General features: G+C 33.1%; 1 protein-coding gene, 1 long non-coding RNA gene and 1 other non-coding gene across 4 annotated transcripts; 2 read left to right on the top strand and 1 right to left on the bottom strand.

Moving 5' to 3' along the window:
- The first annotated feature begins 13,700 nt into the window (after positions 1 to 13,700).
- Positions 13,701 to 13,807, top strand: LOC121221529 (small nucleolar RNA R71). Its single transcript, XR_005918920.1, has one exon. It is a non-coding gene; the product is annotated as a small nucleolar RNA R71 (small nucleolar RNA).
- A 1,338-nt stretch (positions 13,808 to 15,145) lies between these two features.
- LOC107892279 (uncharacterized) lies at positions 15,146 to 17,806 on the bottom strand. 2 transcript variants are annotated; one of them, XR_005918519.1, is made up of 3 exons: positions 17,706 to 17,806; positions 15,735 to 15,911; positions 15,146 to 15,627 (listed from the first exon to the last, which is right to left on the bottom strand). It is a non-coding gene; the product is annotated as an uncharacterized lncRNA (long non-coding RNA). The 2 variants fall into 2 exon arrangements; XR_001682554.2 differs by lacking the exon at positions 15,735 to 15,911.
- Positions 17,010 to 19,604, top strand: LOC107892278 (MYB-like transcription factor EOBII). Its single transcript, XM_016817312.2, has 3 exons — positions 17,010 to 17,537; positions 17,693 to 17,822; positions 19,031 to 19,604. Exons 1-3 carry the CDS (start codon positions 17,402 to 17,404, stop codon positions 19,404 to 19,406), a joined length of 642 nt encoding a protein of 213 aa, XP_016672801.1. The 5' UTR covers positions 17,010 to 17,401; the 3' UTR covers positions 19,407 to 19,604.
- The last annotated feature ends 3,150 nt before the right edge of the window (positions 19,605 to 22,754 follow it).

Genomic DNA, 22,754 nt, shown 5'->3' with positions numbered 1-22,754 from the left:
CGTCTTTCTATTATTAAATGGAATAATTTGAGTCACTGATTAAAAAATAAAAAGTAACTAAATTAATTAACTAACGAACACAACAAAGAACGAAACATGAAAATAATCGATTAACAACCAAGAACTGAAACAATACCAAGAAAAGAATTCACCCAGAGTTCATCTATCATTATCAATCTAAATAACGCAATTTCATTACTTAGCACCTTGATCCGTAGAAACCCCAAAATTATGTTAATATCTCTTTCAAACATAAGGAAAACTAACTCTAGATTGATTAATTAAAATTTATTTCTAATTAAAACACCTATTAGATTTGACTCTAATCCAATAGATTTATGTCATCCTATTTCTAGGATTGCATGCAACTCCACCCAACTATGCAAGATCTAATCTTAAACAGTTTTATTCAACCACCAATTTGAGTACATCAAACATGGATCAATACTCTATAAATATTAAACCAAGATTTAAGCACACCTAATTGAGAACAAGAAATTAAGTATTTGGTGTGTAAAATAAAAATCAAACGACGGAATCCATCATAGGGTTCATCTCCCTTAAGTATTTATGTAACACCCCAAAATTGAGATATGTGTGTTTGGTGTGTTGGAAAGTGTTAGCTATATGCTTCACTTATGAGATATGATTGACTCTATGAGTCATTTTGGTGTGTTGGAGATCCATATATCCGATGGGTAGTGATAGAGTCCACTTTACGTTTCATAACCTCAAGAGCTAAACTATCTTATAATATGACTAAATGTCATTAAATATGGTTTATATGCTTAAATAATCATGTGGTTAAAGTGATAAATGTGTAACGGTAAAGAGGGAAGATGATTAAATGTGTGAATTATGATACTAAAGTTGAATATGATATGAATATGTTACATGTCTATTTAGTTGATGCATGGTGACATGTCTGTGTAATGGTTGTTCTAAGCATTCACTGAGCTTGTTAAGGTCACATACTCTTATTTAACCATTGCTGATAAGTAGTGCCGATGTGAGCAGTGTGGTCTCGAGGGTTGATCCAAGCGAAAACTTTAGTTGCTGTTAGTAAGTGTTCTTTTAATTATTTGTGTTTTTTGGAATAAAAGGCAATATGATAGACTTTATGTTGGTTTTGCTATGATTTTTGGTTATTTTCATGCCTATTATGCTTGGTAATTTGTGGACTTTAAATATGGTGTTTGGGATTGTTATTTGTGACATTTCGATGTTTATTTAATGAGACAAGTGATGCATGAGGCTTAGAACCTATTTGGAATGATCTATGTGATGATAAATGTTATGTTTTTATGGTCTGAAATAGGGATATCGATATTCATGTTTTAAAAATGATGCTTCTTTGCACGACACAGTTTTGTAAATTGGTATCGATATTTTATCACAAGTATGATGCTCGGGGTAAAATTATTGATACTTTTTTAGTGGTACCGATAGTTTTCGAAAGTTGAGTTTTTATGTTGGGAAATAGTAAGCTAATTTGGTATCAATTTTCCAAGCGGTATCAATACCACTTGAGAGAATTATTGATACCACTCTTCCAGTATCGTTACCTACGTACCAGTTTTGAGAAATTTTGCTAAATGGTCCTAATGGATGCTTAGTACTTATTTTATGATTAATCAATGAATGTTTAACGTAATTCAACCTCCTAATAGCATATTTGACTTATGTTTCATGTGAATGGTAGTATATCATATTAAAGAAAGAAAAAAAAGATGCATGCATAATGATGTGATGGTTTGTGATGAATACGAAGTGAGACGGTGGTGTAGCGTCCTAGTATTCGGGCTCGACGACTGGCCTAGGTATAGGGTATTATATTTGGTGGTATCAAAGCTAGGTTCATTAACACTCGGGTTTAACTAATTATTGATTATATACTAATTGGGGTTTCGTAACTTGTAGATTTACAAATCCAAGTGATTAAATTATTTTAATTGCTTGAATTGCATGAGATATCTCTTGTTGTGATGCATGTGGGGCTGAAATGGGAATACATTTTCGTTAATCCTAAAATTTGCTTGCAGGAACGAGACTTGGATCATTTCTTTCACCACTCAAACCTCTTTTAATTATTTGTCCATGTTAGATTAGTTTGATATGCCTCCTAGACATGTGAATACAAGAGCTAGTGCTCAAGAGGATGGTACATCCTCTGCACCTCCTATGCCACCACGTAGAGTGAGCATACCTAATGATGATGTAGGCCCTTTGATAGAAGCGATAATTGGAGTGTTTTAGCAGATTGTTGGTGCTAACCCTACTCATCCATCTGCCAATCCTGAACCTATGAATCATGAGTTTCCGCTTAAACATCTTCGGTCGTTGGGTTGTAAAGATTTTTCTAGAGTTAAAAGGACCGATTCGACCATAGTTGAGTATTGGTTGGAAGGATTTTAAAGGATCCTCGAGCTGATGTCCTGTTCTAGAGAGGAGAAATTCGGTTGCACAGTGTCTTTACTCGACTGTGAAGCTCATCTTTGGTGAAATATTGTTAAGAGAGGTACAATTGCTAATCATCTGACTTGAGATTACTTCATTGAGGTATTTAAGAGGAATTTCATGGGCGAGCAGTATATAGAAGCTCTTAAGAGAAAAATTTTGGACCTTGTGCAAGGAGGTTTGTCAGTGGCTAACTATAAGACAGAGTTTGTACGAATTAGTCAGTATGCTCTTGAGATAGTTTTGACTGAAAAAGGATTATTTTAAGAGGCTTCATTTTGGACTCAATCGAGAGATTCGAGTTTATTTGGTGGCCTAAAATACTGAGTTGTTTGACGAGCTTGTGGAAAAAGCCAAAGTTGTTGGGGAGAATTTGGCTGAGCCAACTCGTTCTGTGGTGGCTGAGACTGGAAGAGGGTTTTTGATAATGCTTCTAGATGACCACCCAAGAGAGGGTAAGATAATTACAGTTTTGGTAGGGGTGTGAGACATGGGTCTCGATCGAGTCACTCTAAATAGTAGAGTAACATTGTGACTAACAGTGGTGGTTCGACTGTTTGTTCTGGATGGGCGCTTTGTGTGTATAGTGATCGTAGGCATCCTGGAGAGTCTTGTAAGTTGACATGTAGTTATTTTAAGTGTGGTTCGAAAGAATATTTTCTGAGGGATTTCCCGAATAGAGTTGAAATTTCACAAACTCAAAGTTCGACACCTAATTCTGTGCCTGTTAGGGGCTGAGGTCGTGGTAGAGGTAATAGGAGATCGAGTGGACATGGAATTCCTACTTACACTATTGCTTCGCAAGTTGTGTCTGGAGGTCAAGCTCGGGTTTATGCTATTAGGGAACTTGGGGATTAAGATCTGATCAATGTTATTGCAAGTATTTTCACTTTGCAATCTATTTCGTTGTTTTTCTTGTTTGATTCTGGCTCTACACATTCATATATTTTGAGTGAATTAGCTTGTAAGTTAGGGATTACTGCAAAGATGTTTTAGGGTATGACTATTTAGTTCATTTGAGGATAGTGTTGTTGTAAATAAGGTTTATCGTATATACGCCCTTATGATACGAGGGCACATTTTCTCTGTGGATCTCATGGAACTACCATTTTATGGTTTGATGTTATTCTTGGGATGGATTGGTTGACGGAACATAAGGATAAGGTAGAGTTTGAGACAAAGTAAATTACCTTGAGGAATAGTGATGGGTTGGAAATTATTGTAGTTGGTGAAAGACTGGGATTCTTATCTAATGTGGTTTCGACAATGAATGAGGAAAATATGATGCGGAAAGGTTGTGAAGCTTACTTAGCTTATGTGAAAAATTTGGTTAATAAGGAGAGTTCTGAATATTCGAACTGTTACATACTTTCTTGACTTGTTTTCTAAAGAGTTGTCTGGTTTATCGCTGAAATGAGAAGTGGAGTTTAGAATTGAGCTTTTTCCTAGTACTGCACCGATGTCTATTATGTCTTATCGTATGACACAAAAAGAGCTTAATAAGTTAAAGATTCAGTTACAAGAGTTGTTGGATAGAGGGTTTATTAGACCGAGTGTATCTCCATAGGGTGCACTGGTTTTCTTTGTGAAGAAAGATGGTATAATGAAAATGTGTATTGATTATAGGCAGTTGAATAAGCTGGCCATTAAGAATAACTATCTTTTTCCTCAGAATAGTGTATCGATAGATATGATTTGAGTGGATCCTAAGAAGATTGAGGTGTCTTTGGAATGGAAGCTACCTAAGAGTGTTTTAGAAGTTCGGAGTTTTTTAGGTTTGGCTGGTTATTATCATAGATTCATTGAAGGGTTTTCCCTTATTGCTGCAACCTTAACGAAACTACTTTAGAATTATGTGGTTTTTTAGTGGACTGATGAAAGGCAGAAGAGTTTTGAACAACTTAAGGCAGTTTTGTCTAAGGCACCTGTGGTGATTCAACCTGAACCTGGAAAAGATTTTGTGGTTTATAGTAATGCTTTTTGTATGGGTCTTGGTTATATTTTGATGCAAAAGGGTGAAGTTGTGGCTTATGCTTCGAGACAGTTGAAGATACATGAGCGCAACTATCTTATCCATGATTTGGAATTAGCTATTGGGGTATTTTCACTTCAGATTTGGTGCCATTATTTGCATGGACAAAAGTTTGTGATTTGTACGGATCATAAGAGCCTTAAGTACCTATTCACCCAAAAGTAGTTGAATTTAAGGCAATATTTTTGGATTGAGCTTTTGAAGGATTATGACTGTGTGATTGAGTATCATCCTGGCAACGTGAATATTGTTATTGACGCTTTGAGTAGGAAATCGATGACGGAGTTGAGAGCTATATTTGCGCGCTTGAGTTTGGCTATTGATGGTGATCTGTTAGCTGAACTTCAAGTGAGGCTGAATTTGACTTAACAAATTAAGGAGAAACAACCTTTAGTTGTAGAATTGTTGAAGAGGATTCATAAAGTTGAGCAAGGTGTTAAGGGAGACTTTGATGTTGATGCAGATGGTATCTTCAATTTCCAAGGTAGATTGTATGTGTCATAAGATGTGGATTTGAGACAAGCAATCCTTATCGAGGCGCATAGTAGCCCTTACGCTATGCATCCTGGTAGTGGTAAAATGTACCGTGATCTCTGTGAGGTTTTTTGGTGGCTTGAGTTGAAGTGTGATATTATAGATTTTGTGGTTCGATGTTTGGCTTGTCAAAAGGTGAAAGCTAAACATCAGTTTCCTTTAGGTTTGTTGCAACCAAATATGATTCTTGAATGAAAGTGGGAAAGAATAGCTATGAATTTTGTTTTGGGTTTGCCTTTGATGCCATCAAAGAAAGATTCGATATGGGTTATAGTAGATCGATTTTTGAAGAGTGCACAATTCTTGGTAGTGTGTACCAATTATTCTTTATAGAAGTTAGCGAAGTTGTACATTGCGAAGATTGTACATCTTCATGGTATTCCAATTTCTATCATCTCCGATAGAGATTTATGTTCTATGTCGAGGTTTTGGATGAGCTTGCAAGAGGCTTTAGGGTCGAAACTTAGTTTCAGTAGGAGTTATCACCCCCAAATTGATCGCCAATCTGAGAGGGTAATTCAACTGTTAGAAGATATGTTGTGAAGTTGTGTGATCGAGTTCAGTGGTAGTTAGCAGTGATATCTGCCTTTAGTAGAGTTTGCTTACAACAATAGTTTCCAAGTGAGTATTCGCATGGCACCGTTTGAGGCGTTGTATAGTAGGAAGTGTAGGACTCTTTTGTGTTGGATGGAGTTAGATGAAAGAGGGACGTTGGATTGGAATTAGTTTGAGAGATCGAAGAGAAAGTGAAATTGATATGTGAGAGGTTGAAAGCAACATCAGATAGGCGAAAATCTTATGCGAATTTGAAACGTCAAGATATCGAGTTTCAAGATGGAAATAAGGTGTTCTTGAAGGTTTCTCTATGTAAAAAGGTTTTAATATTTGGAAGAAAGGGTATATTAAGTCCAAGATACGTTGGGCCTTATGAAGTTGTTGAGAGGATTGGACCGGTAGCTTATCGACTCAAGTTGCTGCTGGAACTTGAGCGAATTCATGATATTTTCCATGTGTCTATGCTTCGGAAGCATCGTTCAAATTCGTCGCATATTGTGCCAGTAAAGGAGATCAAGGTTCGACCTGATTTCACTTACGAAGAGGAACCGATAGAGATTTTAGCTCGTAAAGAGAAGGTTTTGCGAAATAAGAGAGTCTCGTTGGTTAAGGTTTTATGGCGTAGCCACAAAATGGAAGAGGCTATTTGGGAAACCGAAGAAGCGATGAGACGTCAATATCCTTATTTATTTAGCGCATGTAAATTTTGAGGATGAAATTCTTTTTTCAGGAGGAGAATTTAACACCCCAAAATTGGGCCTAGGAAAAAATGAGTTTTAAATACCATTAATTTTGAAAATAGGACTGATTTGTAAAATAGTCAAAACTAAGAGTTTTTATGAAGCACTTTTCCCAAAATTTTAAATTCAACCTAAAAACCCCCATTCTCAACTTATTTTTTACGATAGCTTTCTCCTTCTCCATAGTGTCGCCGTCTCTTCCTCTCCTAATTGAATTTTTTTATTTCCAAACTATATTACTTTCATTTCCATCATTCTCAAAGCCTTAAACCTTCATAAATCTTCAAGAAAACATCTTAAAACCCTATTAATTTTGTCATCTTCTTCAATAGTGGGCTTTCCAATATTTGCATCAAAGCTTGTTTTTCTTGCATTCAAGGTAATCATTCATCTTTCTAATACTTTTAAATGATATTTAGTCTTTTACATTGAATTGTTAGCCCTTAAAATGCATGTTTTAAATAAAAGTCAAAAATTTGGTTGTTAATGGTGAATTTTTGGATTGTGGATTAAAATGTGGTTTATATGTGTTTTTTCAACTTTTTTAACATTACTAGAAGGTTTCTAAAGTTACATTGAAGTTTTGTTAAGAATTTCTTGGGTTTTAATGAATTTTTGTCATAATGGCCAAAATTTGTCAAAAAATGTCGATACCTTAAATGTGTATTTTTGTGTAGTTATAAGGTTGGGAATCAGTCTTATATGATTGTGTAGATGAACATAATCCATTTCATGGAAAAAGATTAAGTGTAGGTTGAGATATTCGAGTTTTAAGGTTTATATGTTAAAGGTTTCAGTTAGAAAAGAACATAGCTTAGACTATTGTTTTTTACTATTTAAGGTGAGCCAATGACAAGTTGTTGATCGTACGTTTGTGTAGTTTTTCTTGCTGAAGTGTCGGAGTCTATAGGACCTTTAACAACAAGAAACAAAGGCAAAGAAAACCTTGTGTGAACTTTCTACTTTTCGGCGAAAGTATATTTCTGGTGAAAATATGAACATACATGAGATGCTATGACATGTGCCATAAGCTTGTAATGGTTGTTGTGAAAGAGAATATATTGGTATGTTATTCATGCTATGTGATAGTAAATATGTGGGTATGTTTTCATACCATGTGATATTGATTATAATGTGCTAACAATATGAATATGTGCGAAAAATCGGTAAGTAAATATGTGATAATAATGTGGATATTTTGGCCTTGTGATATTATGAGACCATTGGAATAGTTGGCATTCCATAAGATTATGAGTACTGACATTTGTGATGTTATTTTGGGGTACTAAGGCCTAGGAATAGTTTTCAGAGAGATAAGAGAATGTGAGCTAAGCTCCATTCACTCGGATGGTGTTTGGTGTGTTGGAGAGTGTTAGCTATCTGCTTCACTTATGGGACATGATTGACTATATAAGTCATTTTGGTGTATTGAAGATCCGTGTATCCGATGGCTGGTAATAGATTCCACTTTACGTTTCATAACCTCAAGAGTCAAACTATCTTATAATATGACTAAATGTTATAAAGTGGTTTATATGTGCTATGATATATGTTTAAATAATCATGTGGTTAAAGTTATAAATGTGTAATAGTAAAGAGGGAAGATGATTAAATGTGTTATGATACTAGGGTTGAAAATGATATGAATATGTTACATGTCCTTTTAGTCGATGCATGGTGACTTGTTTCGTAATGTTTGTTCTGGGCATTCACTGAGCTTGTTAAGCTCACCCACTCCTATTTAACCATTGCAGATAAGTAGTGCCGATATGGGCAGTGTGGTCTCGATGTGTGATCCAAGCCAGAGCTTTAGTTGCTATTAGTAGGTGTTCTTTTAATTATTTGTGTTTCTGGGAATAAAAGGTAATGTGGTAGACTTTATGTTGGTTTTGCTATGATTTTTGGTTATTTGCATACCTATTATGCTTGGTAACTTATGGATTTTAAATGTGATTTTTGGGACTATTATTTCAGACATTTCTGTGTTTATTTTATGAGACAATTGATGCATGAGGTTTAGAACCTATTTGGAATGATCTATGTGATGATAAATGCCATGTTTTTATGGTCTGGAATAAAGGTATCGATATTCGAGTTTTAAAAATGATACCTCTGTGATTTTCAAAAGCGCAGGATTAGTTTTGTAAATTGGTATCGATATTTAACACAAGTATCGATATTGTGGTCAAATTAGCGATACTTTTCTAGTGGTACTGATATTTTTCAAAAGTTGGGTTTTTAAGTCAAGAAACAGTAAGCTAATTTGGTATCGATTTTCCAAGCGGTAGCAATACCACTTCAGAGAATTATCGATACCACTCTTCCAGTATTGATGCCTACGTAATAGTTTTGGGAAATTTTGCTAAATGGTTCTAATGCATGCTTAGTACTTATTTTATGATTAATGAATAAATGTTTAACTTAATTTAACCTCCTAAGAGCATGTATGACATACGTTTCATATGAATGTTATTATATTATATTAAAGAAAGAAAAAACGATGCATGCATAATGATGTGACGGTTTGTGATGAATATGAAGTGATAAGTGGTGTAGCGTACTAGAATTCGAGCTCGACGACTGGGCTGGATATAGGGTGTTAAAATTTAGAAAATTAGTTCATACTTGAAAATAAAAAAATCCAAGGTACAGTATAACCAAAAGAACTAAAGAAACTCATGATAAATTCCTAAAAAATCAACTGGGAATCTTCAATCTTGTCAGAAATCTGCTTCCAAGTCGGCTTTAATGGTGTTTTTCGAGTTGTTTTCTTAAGTATTCTCTGATGGCTCCCTCCCATATTCTTATTTTTGTCATAAATACGTATTAGAATACCCATAAAAACCTAAAAATTGTGACTTTCTGTAGTTTGGTGTGCAGTTCCATGAAATCAACATGGTCTACCACACGTCCGTGTGGGTCACATGGTCGTGGGGAATGGTTTAGCCTGTGTGGCTCTTGTTGCTTGCCCCGGTGCTCCGGTTTTCTCTTGTTTTTTGTTCATTTTGCTCCCAAGTGCTCTATTAAGCATAAAAACATAAATTTAAAGGATTAGGAGTATTAATTTCACAATTTACAAATAATCATGTATTGGAATTTCAAACTAAAATGACACTAAATAACCAAAACAATCCAAGCAAGAATTTTTAAGGGATAAAAGCATAGGCGTCTTCCCTATCTCAACAATTACCTAAAATTCAAACTCAACAAGAATGAACACCCTCACTAAGGTTCACTCAAGCACTCAATGTGTTTAAGGTTCAAGTAATGTGCACTCAACAGTCAAACAAGAAATGCTATTACCATAGGCTTGCTTGAAAATCAAATCTCCACCACTATACACCGAGATGACACACCAATCAAGAGGCTTTTACAAGGTTGTAAAGGGGATTAGGTTAAGGGTGCGGAAAAGGTCATAAAATTTTGTTATGATCGAGAGTCAAGTTGATAAGTTACCAAACAAAAAAAATTAGTTGATAAATTAAAAGAATTGCATCAACAAGAAATAAAGAGTGGATATGAGCTTTTATACAAATGATGAGATTAAGGATTCAAGCTCAATTTTGTTCCTTTTTTATTGGTTTTTTTTTGTAAAACAAAGAGAAAATTCAGCTATGTAATGATGAAACATAGTCAAGCAACTAACCAAATCGAATCTCGACAAAAAGGGAGTTAAAAGAAAATATTACAACATTAATGTGATTTACAGGTTAAGATGAACGATTGTTAAGTGAAAAAGTGTATTAGGATCAACGGAGTTTACTAAGGGATAATACAACAAGTAAATTGTTTGAAGGTTAATCGGGTTAAACCCTAAATGTCTCTATGATATCAGTATATGAAATCAATAATGTGATCTCGACATGTATAACCGAAGCAAGTTCTAAAATAACAAATCTAGTTTACATACAACCAAAAAATAAAATGAACACAAAATAAAATATATGCTCCATAGGCTCAAAAGCTCACAAAAGAATTATGGTTTTGACTTCAAACTTGTAAAATTAAATTTTCAAGATAATACTTCAATTTAGAGAGACAACCTAAAATAATAGTTTCTAAAAAATGACTTATCATGCTTGACTCTCTCGTGTCTTATAGTATAAAGCATACAATGCACAAAAATAAACAAATTAATCTAAAGCATAATCAATAAAAACTTCAAATTAAAAAAAAAACTTTAATGGTAAGTTCGAGAAAATTTCTTAAACACAAACAACAATTTAGGGACTATATCTCATAAACATATAAAATCCTCCCCACAGTTAAGATATACATTGCCCTCAATGTACAAACAGATATAAACACAATAAGCAAAATATAGTAAATGAGGAAGAAAACTGAGATTGCCCTGAATTTAGATGATTGTGTCAGAATAGAGAAATCCGAAAACGTAGGAGATCCTAAATTAAATGCATGGTTTCGAGCACATTAATAAGATAAAGAGAGGACAAAATATATAGAAAAACAGACAAAGTTATTACAATAATGTGTATAATAAAATAAAATAAAATAAAAATAATAAAAATAAAAGTACGATGAAGGGATGGGACATATGATGATTGAAAAAGGGGGAACAAGAAGGACAAAAGAAAAAAATAAAAAATAAATAAAACTAGGTCTAAAGGATGGTACACGATCATGTGTTAGGTCATGTGGGCCACACGATTGTGTGGTCAAGCTGTGTATCTCTCTATGATCGTGTGTCTTATGAAAAAAATTTTAAAATTGCTTTAGTGTTCACACGACCTGAGACACATCCGTGTGTACCACAAGATCATGTCGCCAGGCCATGTGCATCCACTTAGACCGTGTAAACTTGTCGTTTGCTTCTCCCACTATCATGTACAAAGACGTGTGGATCACACGACCATGTCGACAAGCCGTGTGCATCCACTCAAATCGTTTGTGTCAAAGAAAATTGAAAACAATTATCTTTGGTATTCACACGGTCCATGACACGCCTGTGTGTCTAGGTCGTATGTACCAATCATCCATTTCAACAGGCTATGTGAATTCATTTAGGCTAGGTAGGTTTATTGCTTGCTTCTCCCACGGTCCTACCAAGAGGTGTGTGGGTTACATGGCCATGTAACTCTCTGTGACCATAAGGCTCCTAAACTTTTTTATGCCTTATGTGCACATGGGCGTGTGCCCATGCCGTGTAGGCCACACAGTCATGTTGCCAGGCTGTGTGGTCTACCCCAAATCGTTTGACCACTTTTATGTAATTTTTTTTTACTTTTTTTAGTAATAAAAATAAACATACTAAGCATGCAACAAAATTAAATGAAATACAAAAAGCAACAACACTCGGATTGCCTTCCAAGAAATGCTTATTTAGAGTCTAAACTCGACTTCCCTTTTCAAGCTCACGGTTAAGTCAAATTTTAGAGTCGGAGCTCCTCTCTCTTATTATCGCTATCACCACCAAAATAAATTTTGAGATGATAATTGTTTACCTTGAATATGTCGTAATCAGGGTGTGTTACCTCAATGGTTCCATATGGGAATACGTTTCGTACCACAAATGAATTTGGCCATCTTAATTTCAGCTCTTCAAGGAACTATCGTGGATCTAAATTGTCCAACAGTACTTTGTCTCCCAACTTTGAATTGGTTCGTCCTCTTTACATGCACACCATGACATTGCTTTGTTACTTCTTTGAGCATCCTCAGGTTCTCATCAGCCTTTGTTCATCACTTATCTAATCCATCAAGTTGGATGGTTCTTTCTTCACTTGTCCCTTGATTTCTATCACCTTGAACAAGATATGATTCTAACACGTCTTCATGAGTGATTTCCTACAAAGCATGTTGAGCTGCATGATTATTAACATCAGCAGAATAGTGAGTATCATCCCGCTTACTAGAAACTCTTACAACATTACGTGCTTGAAGAGTAACCTCTTCATCACCTACCCTCAGCACAAGTTCACCATTACCCACATCAATAATAGTTCTAGCAATGGCTAAAAGGGGTCGACCTAAGATCATAGGTACCTCAATATCCTCATCCATGTCCAATATAATGAAATCAACAATGAATATGACTTTATCGACTTTAACAAGTACATCCTCAATAATACCCCTAGGATACTTAATTGACCTGTCAGCTAATTGAATACTAATCCTAGTGGGTTTTGGTTACCCAAGACCAAGTTGTTTGAACATTTTATAGGGTATTAGATTTATACTAGCACCCAAATCAGCTAAAGCTTTTTCTACATTTAAGCTATCAATAAAATAAAGAATAGTAAAACTCCCTAAATCTTTAAGCTCGGTGGATAGTTTGTTTTGGAGAATGGTCGAACACTCCTCATTGAGCTCCATAGTAGATAGTTCATCTAACTTCCTTTTATTTATTAACAACTCCTTTAAAAATTTTGTATACTTGGGCATTTGCGAAAGGGTTCAACAAAAGGTAAGTTAATATGCAATTGTTTTCAAAAGTTCAAGAAAGTTACCATACTATTTATTGATGTGGTCCTTTTTCAACTTTACTGGATATGGAATTTGTGGTTTACATTTTCTGACCACCAACTTATGCTCTTTCTTGCATTCCCCAACCCCATCATTTTTTTCAATAGCTTCTAGATTCAACTTCTTTCCAGGTTCGACTAACACATTTCCACATCATACAATGATTGCGTGGACTTGTTCCTTTGGGTTGGTTTCAGTGTTACTAGGTAAACTTCCTTATTGTCTCTCCGTAACTAATTTAGCAAGATGGATAATCGGATTCTCGAGGCCCTGAATAGATGTTTACTGATTCCTTAAAGTCATTTCTGTGTTCTAGAATTTATTTTTTGACACTGAAATGAATTCAGTCAACATCTCTTTCCAATTCGACTTCTTTTCTTGTTGATATGGTGTTGGAAACCCTGAAGGGCTTGTGTGACCTTTGATTTCCTTGACCACCCAATAAGAAAATTTGGATGATTCCTCCATCTTGGATTATAATTATTGATGTAGGGGTTATTTTGAGGTCTAGAATTATTACCTATAAAGTCGACTTGCTCATGCACCATGTTAGACATGAAGGGTAAATATTTCGGATTGATCATTCTTACTCCAGTCACATCGCATTACATTCTGGATTCACCTGTTTACTGCAATTTAAACCATCAATCTTTTTACTCAACGCTTCCACCTGACTTGCTAACATAGCAATTGCATCTATATTAAAAACACCGATTGCCTTAGTAGGCTTCGTTCTCATAACTTGCCACTGATAGTTATTCACTGCGATCTCTTCAATAAATTCTTGGGCTACCTCAAGTGTCTTATTATTCAATGTTCCAACAACTGCTACATCAATTATCTCCCTAGTCGAGGGATTCAAACCATTGTAAAATGTTTGAACTTGAAGCTATAAAGGTAACCCATGATGAATGCACATTCTCAAAAGATCCTTAAATCTCTATCATGCATCATACAATGTCTCAAGCTCAAATTGAGAAAATGAAGAGATGTCATTCCTCAACTTAGCTGTTTTGGCCGGTGGAAAATACTTCAACAGAAACTTCTCAGTCATTTGAGCCCAAGTTGTAATGGAACCCCGTGGAAGTGAATTCAACCACTGTTTTGCCTTATTCCTCAAAGAAAATGGGAACAACCATAAGCATATGGCATCATCAATAACGCCATTAATCTTAAATGTGTCGTAGATCTCTAAAAAATTAGCTAAATGAGCACACATATCTTCATCTTGCAACCCATCAAACTGAACATACTGCTGCACCATCTGAATTGTGTTCGGCTTATTCTCAAAATTGTTTGCAACAATAGTTGGTTTGACAATATTCGATTATGCCCCAATCAGAGTGGGCTTGGCATAGTTATACATAGTCCGAGGAGCAAGACGTATAGGAAGTTACAGATTAACAGGATTATTATCCATCTCCACAGTAATGTTCATTTGTTCTTGTTCGTCTATTAACATCGGTTGACCTTGCCATGGTTCTCTAGCCTCTCTCCGATTTCTACGACCAGTCTTTTCAATTTCACTATAAAAAACTAATGGTTCTAACAGGTTGCCTCTAGTCATAAACTAAAAAAATCTGTAAGAATAAAAATATTAAATATTAAAATATTAAAATAAAAAAGACTAAATTAATAGAAATAAAATTTTCCTAATATTTTAGTCTCCGACAACAACGCCAAAAACTTGATGTCCACGGAACTAACTAAAAGTTTGACTAAGGCAAGTGCACTTATCAATTAATAGTATATTTACGGTAAGTAAAGATATTGTTCCTACGAAGACTAAGAATACTAGTAATTACCGCTATTATATTATTTAACCGAATAATTCGAGTGATTGATTAAAAACTAAAAATTAACAAAATTAATTAACAAATGAACATGACAAAGAACGAAATACAAAAATAATCGATTAACAACCAAGAAGCAAAACAATACACGAGGAAGAATTCACCTAGATTTTCTCTATCATTATCAATCTAAATCATGCCATTTCTTTACTTAGCACTTTGATTCGTAGAAATCCCTGTACTATGCTAATATCTCTTTCGAGCATAAGAACAACTGGCTTTAGGTTGATTAATTGAAATTTATTTCTAATTAAAACACCTATTATTGCATTAACTCGTGCTATGGAGTCCCCTATTAGATTTGACTCTAATCCAGTAGATTTATGTTGTATTATTTCTAGAATTGCATGCAACTCTACTCAACTCTAGGATTGCAAGCAAGATCTAATTTTAAACAGGGTCTATTCAACCACTAATTTAAGCACATCAAACATGGATCAATACTCTAGAAATATTAAAACAAAAATTAAGAACACATAATTGAGAACAAGAAGCTAAGTATTTATTGCATAAAATAAAAATAAAATGACAAAATCCATCATAGGGTTCATCTCCCTTAGGTATTTAAAAAATTAGTTCATGCTTGAAAATAAAAACATCCAATATATAGCATAACCGAAAGAACTAAAGAAACTCATGATAACTTCCTAAGAAATCAAATGGGAATCTTCAATTTTGATAGAAATCTGCTTCCAAATCGGCTTCAATGGTGTTTTTTGAGTTTTTTTTTTGAGTATTCTCTGACGGCTCCCTTCTATCTTCATATTTTTGTCATATATACATCTTAGAATGCTCAAAAAAACCTAAAAATCGTGATTTTCCACAGTTCAATATGCAATTCTGTGAAATTTACATGGTCTACCACACGCCTGTGTTAGCCACATGGCCATGTGGTTTGGCCCGTGTGGCTCCTGTAGCTTGCTTCGACGCTCCAATTTTCGCTAATTTTTTATTCATTTTGCTTCCAAGTGCTCTATTAAGCATAAAAACATAAATTTAAAAGAATAAGAATATAAAATTTATAATTAACATCGAATAATTATTCAAAAATGCGTTAAGAATAATATTAAAACATGATACTTTTAGTACTTATCACTTCTTCTGACTGCTTATTCCAACGTTAACTCGGGTAGTGATGCTGATGATTGATGTTCCATCTCCGATTTCTTGGAGTTGACATCATTTCTTAGAGGTCACAAAAACAACAATATGTTTCTAAATCTACAGCTGAGACAGAGTAATGCAGCCTTGCTGACGCTGCATTTGAAATCATTTGGCTTTAGTCTCTATTGAAAGATTTTTGTGTTAGTTTTCTCGATCGACCCAAAATTTGATGTGATAATTCAAGCACTGTCACTATGGCAGCTAATCAAGTTCTCCATTCGAAGACCAAACATGTTGATTTGGATCTCCATTTTGCGAGGGAAAAGGTGTTTAATAAGCGGTTTCATGTTGGTTATATTCCTGCTAAACATCAGTTAGTAGATGCCCTCACCAAACCAACGATTCAGCAGCCTTTCCTTGAATTAAGAACTAAGCTATGAGTAGTTTCCAGAAATGATGCCGTATACATGCTTTCTCAAAACAAGTCAGAAAACAGGATGAATGTTAAATGAGTAACCAAACATTCTGTCAAATGAGCTGGATGAATTTTATCATCATTGTGTAAGCTGGTCCTTATCCTCAAGGCTGCATGACACGTTAGCTAGGCTGCTATAACAAAAGAATATTTGTTCAAGTTGATTAGGATATTATCAGCACTCAGGTTCAGTCATTCTCTCCTTGTTGTAATTAGTGTTTTTTCTGATAAGCTCATATATTTTAATCTTATAATCTTTGCAAATTTTCATATATTCTTTTATGAGTTTCACACTTTCATTTTCATTGTTTATTTTTAACTACAAATTTTTTTTTTCGAAGAATTCTAAGCTGTAGCTATAAATTATTAATTTTAGAAATATTATGTATAATTTTTCAGATTCTACAAACCAAACACTAATCGTCTCTTTTGAAGTTTCTATTTTAATTAAAAACCCATTATTTCATATGAAAATTTAAAACTTAATTGCTTATCTTCCACTGTTGAATTTTCAATAATATATGGCGAAAAAGAAGAAAAAACAAAGAAAAAGGGGTCAAGAACCCTATATTGTATATTTTACAATCTTTTGCTATTTTCATTTTTTTCCTTTTTGCATTATAAGTCCCTCGAAACTTAATTTGTAATAAGAAAGTGGCTTTTAAATATTTTTTAAATCTCAACTTAATATGTAAAATTAATATTTATTTATAAAATATATTTAAATATATTTTTTAAATCACGAGTTACGAAGTTACTTCATATTAACTTTTTAATTATATAATTTTACTAGACCTTAAGAGTATGTACTATCTTTAGTAACTTCGAAGTTATTAACCCTAAAAAGTATGATAATTTCTTTAATATGTTAACCCTAAAAAGTAAATTTATAATATGAGGCCTCGCATGCATGTGGTACAATTAACACAATAGTTAGGTCAAAAATCTCTTCTCTAATGGTATTAGCAACAAAGATTACTACTAAAAATCTTCTTAATTTTGCTCTATATAAACGCCATCTACCTTCTTTTCCATCACATTCTCTCCCTCTTTCTTCTTCATCTCTCTCTTTTCTTTTTTTCTTTTCCTTTTTTTTAATTCTCTTAATATAAATCAATATACATTCTAGCTATCTTAATAATTCCTCTCTCTTTAATTTTTCAAAAAAATGGATAAAAAACCATGCAAATCCCAAGATGTTGAAGTGAGAAAAGGGCCATGGACAATGGAAGAAGATTTGATTCTCATCAACTATATTGCCACTCATGGTGAAGGTGTTTGGAATAATCTTGCTAAAGCTGCTGGTAATTTCTTTTAAATTAATTTAAGCTTGATTTTATAAAACTTTCATGAATCGTACAATAAGCTATTCATTGCAACACACACATAAATACATATAGTGCTAATTCAATTTTTGATAGTAACCCTAATGTAATGATAAAAAAATTTGTGTTGTTAGGGTTGAAACGTACCGGAAAAAGTTGCCGACTCCGTTGGCTGAATTATCTTCGTCCGGACGTTCGTCGAGGCAATATCACTCCCGAAGAACAACTCTTGATCATGGAACTGCATGCTAAGTGGGGGAATAGGTTAGCTCATGTTATGATAATCTATTGTCCTCCATATATATATACAAAACAATACATGCATTATTCATATAGAAACAAATAAATATAAAACCCTCTTACCCTTTGATCTTCTTCACTTCTTCATTCTTGTGTGTTATCACTTGAAGTACACTTCATTCTGAATTTTGATTATGAGAAAAGAGAAAAAGAGAAGTGCACTTCTCTAGAGCCTATGCATTTGTACATCAAAAAATTGCCAACTTTTTTTTGCCAATATCTTGAGGATTTGGCAACGTGGGGTTTAATTTATTTTCAACCACCAAAAAGGTTTATAACACATGGCTCTTATTTTTTGTGGATGCCATAATTTCTTCATAAAATTTACCTTTGTTATTGCATTTTTCATGGCTACCAAAGATTCTTGATTTGTTTTTATTTTTTTTCTTGAATTTTCATGATATATTTGTGAGGTTTGGCTGCCATCTATGTTTAAAATTGTACCACAAGAATTTTGCTTTAAATGGTGAATTTTCTTGTTCTTTTTCCCCTTTAAATTTTAAATATTGGACCTACTTTCCATAGATTTTTATTTTCACTTATTATAAAAAGGTATTATATATTAAATATATGTATTTATATAATAAAGAAATTTGTGTCATACCAATATGTATAGGTAATCATCAGTGTGCCAAATAACTATAAAAGTAGTACAGCTAACTAAACAGATTGGAAATTTAAAAGGTTACCATTTTAAGCTGAACACTTCCCAATTGGGCACATGTTAAGGACTTCTTTAAGGAAATATTTTAACTTGGTTGAAGTTGACATAAACCTTATTATTTTGGATTGTCAAATACTTGGTAGGTTTCCCTTTATTTTATTATTAATAAGTGAGATCGTAATTTCGGAAATAGATTCTAATTTCATATTTGTTGGATCATTATTTTAAATTTTACATTTTTATTATTTTATTGAAGAAATTGTTGGAAAAAGAGAGCAATTTGTTGGAAAACCTTAGAATTTATGTTATAATATATCTCTTACTTCTTGATTTTTTTAATCATAGAATATATAAAAAAAAGTGTTTATATGAATTATTTGAACTAAATTTGGTGTTTGCATTTTGCAACATCACATTATTTAAAAAAAATGAACTAAGACAAGAACAGAATTATTTGACATTCTATATTTTTTTAATTCAATAAATTGCATTATATATGTACATGTAGGTGGTCAAAAATAGCAAAGCATCTGCCTGGGAGGACAGATAATGAAATAAAGAACTATTGGAGGACTAGAATCCAGAAACACATCAACAAACAAGCAGAAACGTTTTCTTTCCATATCAGTACCCCAGAATTACTTGATAACCAAGCAAGCACAAGCCAATTGCCTTGCAATGGCTCTACAAGTTTCATGGAAACATACTCTCCAATGTCATCATTTAACCACTGCAACTTGGAGCCATTTCCCGGACAACAACAAGAAGTGCAACAACAGCAGCAGCAGCAGCCACGACAACAACAAATAGTCGATCAACCGAATAATGAAAGCTATTGGAGCATGGAGGATTTCTGGTCCATGCAGTTGCTTAATGGAGACTAAACATGGACATTAATTAAAATTACATTTCTATTGCATAATGATAGAGCTGTCTATAGATGAGGTTGAAAATTGGACTTTATATTCCAATATGTTAATTTGGTTTAAGAATGGCTTGTAGTAGGATCTCAATATAGTACTAAATATATATCCACCTATACATACATATACATATGTATATGTATGAGAGTTTTCAGTTAATTGCTTACTTTTTTATATATATATGATCTGCTTGAAATGTAAATAAACCAATAAATTCCATATATACACAATTAAAAAAAAACACAGAGAACTATACAAATTTGCCAATTATAAAATTTAGTATAGAATCTAGAATTTTCAATAACCTAAGAAAAAAAAGACTTTTTATTCGAGACAAATTAAACATAAAAATGTCATTACTTTATCTTGTACTATAACAACAACATATTCAATCATAGCTTTAAAGCTTTGTTGATCACACAAGTGCTTTTCTAAAATGTTAGATAAGATGTATTTCTTATTTCTTTCCATAATTAAGTTTAACTTAGTAAGCATTTTTATACGAAATTTTATCTAATCAATATTTTTTTAATATAAAGTATTACAATAATAATTAGACTAAAATTGTTTTTACATTTTGTTTCAAATTCTAGTATTGATACGTATTGATATAGAGATATTTAAATGTATCATTCTGTCAAGGTAAGTGCTTTGAAGTGATTGTTGAAGTGTCAACGGTAGTGGTTACTACAGCTAACACAACAACAAACTCTGTTAATTGCTATGTTTGTAGTTGACAAATTTTGAAATAAAATCTTTGGGCTCTGAATGTTGCTGATATTACGAAAGTATGGAAGCCCATTTATAATGATTAATCCATTTGAAGAAACTTATCTTGAAGATTGAATTATATCGGATCAAGTAATTAGATCCTTTGGAATGTGGAAATTGGATTAACATTAAAGATAAATCTCAACCAAATCACTTTAAATTGGTCTTTATTATTATATTATATCTTGTCAGTTTAGCTACCATTTAATAGGGAATTGATTGTAATTGATCTCTAATATGTTAGTAAATCTCGAAACTTTTATATACTTGAGAGACTTGTATATGTTTTGTACTGAGGATTGAGAGCACTTATTTGTTCATTATGGAACATATTTTGAGAGTGTTTATTGAAAGTGTAAACATGTTTTGTTTACTGTCTAAGTTCTCTAAGAACTTAGAGGTGAGAAATCTAGATCTTTAGGTACAAAGTGAGGCTTCTATACAAGGGTGTGATAGGACTTGAATCACTTATACACTTGTAGTTTTTTTTCGAATAGATTGGTTAATAAAACTATTCATGAATTACATTAATACATTTGTATAATGTCCTCATGTTGTTTTTGCATGTAAAGCAAAAATTAGCTTCTTTGTTTGTCTAATGTTTAACTAATACTAAGCAGTATTATGTAGTTTGATCGTAATACAGAAAGATAACTTATATTAGTAGACGAACCTAAACATGTCCTTAGTCTAATCGAAAATGAGCAAATAAATTGAAAGATTACTATGCCATCTATCAAGTCTAATTGGGGAGATGCCTTGTCTTGAGCATTAGAGCGGATGATTCCCAAAAGATAGAGAATATATGTGATTGACTAGACTGACAGTACATCGAATTGGACCCAAGAAGAATAGATCCCGAATCGGTTTATGGATTTATTCACTTGTGACGTTCAAAGTGTGACATATCTTAATCTTGAGTGCATGACGGACTATACATGCGTGACTCGTATACTTTGATGTAAGTAAAAGCTTGAGTTCAAATAGATAAGAAACCAAAAGCTGGTGCGTTAGGTATATGAATTCTGCAATATATAGCGTCATTCACAATAGTGGAATTCATATCCCGAGATATAGGTAAATGATATCCTCTCATTGGCATTAAATGGTTGATGAAAAGTAAATGTGGCCATGGGTTGTTCGTCTTTGTGATGAATGACTTGATTACTATTTGATAGGAGTTGAATTTTCTTAAGGAAGATGTAATGGTTACCATGAGATAAAATAAGATCATATTAGGAGAGCGGATTTATCCGAAAGTGACTAAAGATATCGTATGAGGGTAACACACTTATGACAAGGTCATTGGACGAGCATTGATCGAGTTGCTATCATAATAGTATGTTGTTAGGGAGAGCTCAGTCACGATATTATAGTGGAATGACTTCGTGAATAAATGAGTTTATAATAAATAGACGAAAAGTTGGACCTTAATTATAAATCATTTGAGCCCTAATTGCATATGTTCAACCAGCCCCTTCGCTAGCTCATTGAAAGTAGAAATAAATTGCATGTTGAATCAAATGAACATAAATAGATAGAAATGGTAAAATAAGAGAAATGAGAAACATTTGAAAATGATTGTGGTTTTCTCCAAAATGAAAATAAAAATGAAAATGACCTGAAAATGAATTTATGGTTTCGAATTAAATAAAGTTCAAAATTTGAAATAAATCATTTGATCATAGTAAATATGTTCAATGTAGAAATATTAAATATATTTTCTCAAATTATTTTACGGTAAAGTCATCATGATTTTAACTAAATTATAATTCGGTTGAGAAAACTATTTAATTGGAAAATTAATTAATTTAATATGTTTATTTTGGGAAATAGAAACCAATATCAAGTTGGATAAAATTATAAAGTACAAGGTTAAAAGTTCAATAAGTACTTGTAATTGGACCCGATATGGGAGAGGCCCAAAAGCCCTTCATGTTTAAGAGAGGGATGACAAACCCTAGTTTGTTTAACTAGGGTATTGCCCCTTATACTCCTAGTTAGACTAGGAAATTATTTTTCTATTTGAAATAGACTTTTAAAATTTAACTAGGGTTCCACCTCTTCTCCCTATAAATAGATGGCACTAGTAGAGCTAAAAATAAAATTTTGAGATATTGTTGTTCTACTTGAAAATAGCGTGAGTTTTATTCTTTAAGTATAAATTCTATTTTCCAGAATAATAATTCTACCAGTTTTTATTGAGAGAAATTTTGCTTTCACACTGAAAGTAAAGAAAACTATTTCTGGTTTTATGTTTGATTCGAATCATTCGAGCCCACACTCGAAGCATTTCGTGGTACGAGAATAGTGGAGAATGTGCTTGAAAGCCAGGAACGATAAGGATCTGTCTAGCTAAAAACACAAATGCGATTTCAAAAAATGGTTTATTACTATAAATATCAAAAATCGACTCGATTTTCAAAAATTTTATTTTTCCAATGTGCAAGAAAATCGTTTTTGAATAGGATTTTTTTCAAAAATTTTGAAAGTGCATATTGAAAGAGTAAACATGTTTTGTTTACTGTCTAAGTTCTT

The sequence above is a fragment of the Gossypium hirsutum genome, chromosome D09 (assembly GCF_007990345.1).
Source record: "Gossypium hirsutum isolate 1008001.06 chromosome D09, Gossypium_hirsutum_v2.1, whole genome shotgun sequence".
In the NCBI taxonomy this organism is placed as follows: Eukaryota; Viridiplantae; Streptophyta; class Magnoliopsida; order Malvales; family Malvaceae; genus Gossypium; species Gossypium hirsutum.
The sequence above is the reverse complement of the archived record's forward strand: the minus strand, read 5'-3'. Positions and strand labels throughout refer to the sequence as shown.

Excerpts from the sequence above, each read along its gene's own strand:
- LOC107892278 (XM_016817312.2), top strand. The coding sequence starts at position 17,402 with ATGGATAAAAAACCATGCAAATCCCAAGATGTTGAAGTGAGAAAAGGG. Across the intron at positions 17,538-17,692 it reads TAATCTTGCTAAAGCTGCTG|GGTTGAAACGTACCGGAAAA; the intron begins GTAATTTCTTTT and ends TTGTGTTGTTAG. Across the intron at positions 17,823-19,030 it reads CATGCTAAGTGGGGGAATAG|GTGGTCAAAAATAGCAAAGC; the intron begins GTTAGCTCATGT and ends ATGTACATGTAG.